General features: G+C 39.6%; 1 protein-coding gene across 2 annotated transcripts in view; it reads left to right on the forward strand.

The window, feature by feature from the left end:
• Positions 1–5,471, forward strand: part of AEBP2 (AE binding protein 2) — an 84,677-nt gene that overhangs the window by 33,073 nt on the left and 46,133 nt on the right. For both annotated transcript variants that reach the window (XM_023514721.1, XM_023514720.1), the window contains exon 2: positions 1,796–2,003. In XM_023514721.1, coding sequence (XP_023370489.1) covers positions 1,796–2,003 — 208 coding nt within the window. The remainder of the gene's footprint in view (positions 1–1,795; positions 2,004–5,471) is intronic.

A 5,471-nucleotide genomic window follows, 5' to 3' on the forward strand; every position in this document is an offset into this window, starting at 1 on the left:
AAAAAAAAAAAAGAAAGTGAGGTCCTGAGCTCAGGCCGTCCATCCACCTCAGCCTTGCAGAATGCTAGGAGTATAGGCATGAGCCATAGTCCCCCGGCCAGGTGCCTTTAATGTTAAAGCTTACTTAATGCCAGGGTGCGGTGGCTGACACCTGTTGTCCCAACACTTTGGGAAGCCGAAGAGGGAGGATTGAATGAGGCCAGGAGTTTTGAAACTAGCTTAGGCAACATAGTGAGACCCCCATCTCTAAAAAAAAAATAATTGGGCATACCATGCTGTACTCCCAGTTACTTAGGAGGCTGAGGTGGAAGGATGACTTGAGCCTCAGAATTTGAAGCTGTAGTGAGCTATGTATGCTACTACACTCTAGCCTTGGTGACACAGTGAGACCTTACTCTGTCCTTTACTTAATAAACTAACAAAATTCATGTTAATTAGGTGTGAACAAGTGAAGTTGTATTGGTATGTAATCTTTTTTTCCCCAGAAGATATGTGCTGAATTAATTATGATTGAAGTGTCATAATGTCTGCAACTTTGATTCAGAAAAATAGATTACCAATTGCAAATAGGACAGGTATTAACTGAATTCAGATTTGGATATGCTGTGTCTGAAATTTTTCATGATAAAAACATGGCAAGGGAAGCATATCCCTTAACAGTTAACATAATTTTCACAGTTTACAGTGGTATTTCTTAAATTGAAAGCAGATAGACAGCTTTTCATAGATTTAGTGTGAAAACTTACTACTGATCCTTCTGAAGTTACTTATGTATACCATCTACTGCAAAGATATTAAAATAAAAAAAGAATTTGATTTTAAAATGAAGGCAAAAGTGTAGTACATTTTATTAGGGTACAAAATTTTGAGTATTCTGACAGCTACAAATATGTACTTTTTTCAGTAAATAAAAGAATTACTAATATGTAATACTTTGTGTAGTGAATAAAAAGTAAAAGAGATCGACATTTTTAGTCTTTTTTTTTGGTGGCTAGAGATTAATAAACAAATAAGATTTGAGGACTAGGAAAAGACTCTTTATTTGGACTTTGGTAAAATACTTAATTGTATACAGTTTTCTCTCTTCTGCTTTTAGTAGTTGTTGGGTTTTGTTTTGTTTTGTTGGAGGGGGCAGCATCTGCCTCTGTCGCCCAAGCTTAAGAGCGCAGTGATACAGGGGTGGCGCCTGTGGCTCAGTGGGTAGGGCGCTGGCCCCATGTACTGAGGGTGGCAGGTTTGAGCCCAGCCCTGGCCAAACTGCAACAAGAGATGGCCCGGTGTTGTGGTGGGCGTCTGTGGTCCCAGCTGCTTGGGAGGCTGAGGCAAGAGAATCAATCGCCTAGGCCCAGGAGTTGGAGGTTGCTGTGAGCTGTGTGACACCAGGTAAACAGGTGATTTGCGGAATTGTAAAGATAATGCTTTGTGAATTACTTACAGCTGGAAATGGTTACTTTTCTCATGTTTCTTTGAAAGTATGGAAGGGGTGAGACGTGATAATGTATGTGTGTGGTTTGTTTTCTGTAGGGCACAGTATTGGGGAGTTCGTGTCTGTTAAAAGTTGCTGAAATTATCTCATACCTACCTGGTTTAGGGTACCATGGCATTTCTGCCTTGATTTGTACTTTATTGCCAATGAATTAATTTTGAAGCATTGTTGCTTTTCTCATGGAGAATATGTTTATTATGTGTTGTTCATATGGAGAAGAATGTTACGTGGTAATCTTAATTAAATATAAGATTATATTCATGGTAGTGAATTCTAAGGAATAACACAGCCTATTTTCTTCTTTTGTAGCATAAGCAGTACTATAATGGATGTAGACAGCACAATTTCCAGTGGGCGTTCAACTCCAGCAATGATGAATGGACAAGGAAGCACTACTTCTTCAAGCAAAAATATTGCCTATAATTGTTGTTGGGACCAGTGCCAGGCCTGCTTCAACTCTAGCCCAGATCTGGCAGATCACATCCGTTCCATACACGTAGATGGTCAGCGAGGAGGGGTTGGTTTTGTCTTTTCTTTTTTTCACTCCCTGTTTTCATTAGTTTTATTAATTTGTAATTGCTAGCTAGGCTTTATTTTTTCAAATGATTTTTTGATAATACTCAGAAAGTTGGTAGAATCACATGAAATAGGGTATATTATGTGTTGAATTTTAGTTTGCTTTTAGGTATATTTGGAAGAAATTAGCATTTTTATAAATATAGAGGAAATACTATAAATGAATACAATACAAGGTTCTAATGTTTTGAATTGAGAACATTTAGGAATTAGCACTGTATCCTGGTTTTCTCTTGTAAGGGGGTCCTGACTTACCCCTGATGCGGAAATTATCTGGAGAAGACTATTGGTACTGGGATTAGTATGTACAATCTTATTACATGACAGCCCTGACTCATTATTTGTAAGTGAGAATTGATCATCTTTCCCAGGTCTTGTCAGAGCTGATTGCAATAGAAAGTTCTGATTAGTCAGTATTGACCTTTAGCCTTTCATGAATATGTTTAATGGTGTCAGTTCCTATACCTTTTATTGGGTAGTGAGTAAAGAGCAAATTAGGTGAGCCAAAGTGTAATGGGCCACAGTATTAATTTATACATTTTTTTTTCAAATTCACCTAGGTTTATCTTGAATACTTAACCACAGTTCATAGGTTTTCTAGAAATTAATATCATATTGTAAGTACAGGTAATTATTAGGCCCTGTGTCTCCTACCGGCCTGCCGTTGTTGTTGAGGATTACTGATACTAAAGTGGTTAAAATCACCATGGTTTAAAGTGAGTGGGTAACTATTTCCAAGGTTCTGTTGGTATTTAGATTGTAGTATTGATTTGGGGGAGGGGGTTAAATATGCAATCATATATGCATTTGTAACATTTTGAACAGTGGTTATCACATTTGAAATTTCTTTTTTCTTTTTTTGGAGGCAGTCTCACTCAATTACCCGGGGTAGAGTACCATGGCGTCATAGCTCACAGCAGCCTCAACTGTTGGTCTTGAGCAATCTTCTTGCCTAAGTCTCTCAAGTAGCTGGGACTGCACATGGCCAAGCACTGTGCCCAGCTAGTTTTTCTATTGTTGGCACAGATTGTCTTGATCCTGCTGAAGCTGGTCTCAAACTCCTGAGCTCAAGCAATCCACCTGCCTTGGCCTCCCAGAGTAATCCTCCTAGGATTACAGGCATCAGCCACCACACCTGGCCACATGTGAAGTTTCTTTTAAGAAATATCTGTCCCTGTTAAACAATATGGTATAGTGTCATCAGTCTTTGGTTTACTCCAACTTGATAAGTAAACATTTGTATGTTACTCTTCTTTTTAAATTTAGTACGTATGATGCCTGAGTTATCAGTAAAATGCTATACTTCCAACATGGTAGTTTAGAGAACTGTGTCTGTCACACAGTATTTTTACTAAAAACCCCAGCTCAGTGTTTAGGCTGCTTTGGTAACTTAGGCCCTTTTCCAACACCAAGATATTAGATAGGTAATGTGAACTATCCCAGCAAATTATGTTCTGTCATAGATCTGCCTTTTGTGAGCCAGTGCTTGATGTCACTTGGTATATATCACTTTTGAGCTATGGTAGTTTTTTGTCACTTGATTTAGCAACTATATATAGCAAGGGTCCTCAAACTTATTAAATAGGGGGCCAGTTCACTGTCCCTCAGAGCGTTGGAGGGCTGGACTGCGGGCCCTGGGATGAGTTGGCTGCTAAGAAAGACAGGCAGCGGTGGCAAAAATACCTGTCAGGCCAGATAAATGTCCTAGGTGGGCTGCATGTGGCCTGTGGGGCGTAGTTTTAGGACGCCTGATATATAGAATCTTGAGCTATGTAGAAGATCACTAAGTTTTTCTTATTGAGCTGAGTAGAAGATCACTAAGCTTTTCTTAGTAGATGTGGGGAAATTTCACTTTTTTTTTTTTGAGACAGGGTCTCACTATGTTGCCTTTGGTAGACGGTTCTGGGTCTTACTATATTGCCCTTGGTAGAGTGCTGTGATGTCACAGCTCACAGCAACCTCCAACTCTTGGGCTTAAGTGATTCTCTTGCCTCAGCCTCCCAAGTAGCTGGGACTACCGACACCTGCCACAATGACTGGCTATTTTGTTGTTGTTGCAGTTGTCATTGTTTAGCAGGCCCAGGCTGGGTTCGAACCTACCAGCCTCGGTGTATATGGCTGGCGTCCTAACCACTGTGCTATGGGTGCTGAGCTGGAAATTTCACATTTATAAGTCTTGGCATCCTATCAGTTGAGTAGGTATGTTTTCAGCCCTTAGAGATTTGTAGAAAAATAATGAACTTATAGACTGAACCTTCTAAAAATAAGTGTATAACCTAATCATTACAACTACTTGTACCTTAGTGATAACTAGGGAACTAAGTATAAAATTTCGGTGTTTTGGTTGGTGTGAAGGTAGTGACTGTTCTCATTTTGTACTTCTTGTTCTCTTTCCCCTCTTCTCACAGCTGCACTTGACTCATCTTTAAAAAAATTTTTTTGGGTATTTCTATCATAACTACTTGTTGAAATAAAAATCCCCCCATGTCATTTCTTGAACTCTTATTCATATTACTTTATTATAAACAATACAATTCTCTACCTGATTTTGACCAGAGAGTAGTTCTGCTTTGACCAAAGAAGGAGTCCTTATCTTTCTTTGTTTTCTTTTTTGCGACAGAGCCTCAAGCTGTCACCCTGAGTAGAGAGCTGTGGCATCACAGCTCACAGCAACCTCTAATTGCTGGGCTTAAGCAATTCTCTTGCCTCAGCCTCCCAAGTAGCTGGGACTACAGGCACCCACCACAATGCCCGGCTATTTTTTAGGTTGTAGTTGTTGTTGTTTGGCAAGCCTGGGCTGGATTCAGACCCATCAGCTCTGGTGTATGTGGCTGGCACCTTAGCCACTTGAGCTATAAGCACCAAGCTTTTCTTTTTTTCTTTTTCTTTTCTTTTTTTTTTTTGATACAAGAGTCTCTGTCTCCCCAGGCTATAGTGCCATGGCATTATTAGCACAGCTCACAGAAACCTCACATTCCTCGGCTCGAGTGATCCTCCTGTCTCAGCCTTCCAAGTAGGGACTATAGATGCCTGCCACCACACTCCAATAAATTTTCTGTGTTCAGTAGAGATGGGATCTTGTTCTGCTCAGGTTGTTCTTGAACTTGAGGTCAAGGGATCCTTTTATCTTGGCCTCTCAGAGTGCTTAGATTATAAAGGTATGAGCCAGTGCATCTGGCCCGGAGTCCTCATTTTTGAAAGACATTTGTTAAACTGTAAATGTAGAGGATCAAAGAAATGTAGAAATGGCATTCAGTTTTTTCTGTGTACCAGTCATTAGTATGTTGACTGTGTTTTGTGAATGATAAAATATGATCGAGAATATGAGAACTTGTACTAAAACAAGAAAACTCTTGATCTGATTTTGTGCTTTGATGTTGGATTTTGTGTTGTGAGTAGTTTTTTTTTT

This window comes from Otolemur garnettii, unplaced genomic scaffold (genome assembly GCF_000181295.1).
Source record: "Otolemur garnettii isolate 467f Iridium unplaced genomic scaffold, OtoGar3 scaffold00057, whole genome shotgun sequence".
Lineage (NCBI taxonomy): Eukaryota > Metazoa > Chordata > Mammalia > Primates > Galagidae > Otolemur > Otolemur garnettii.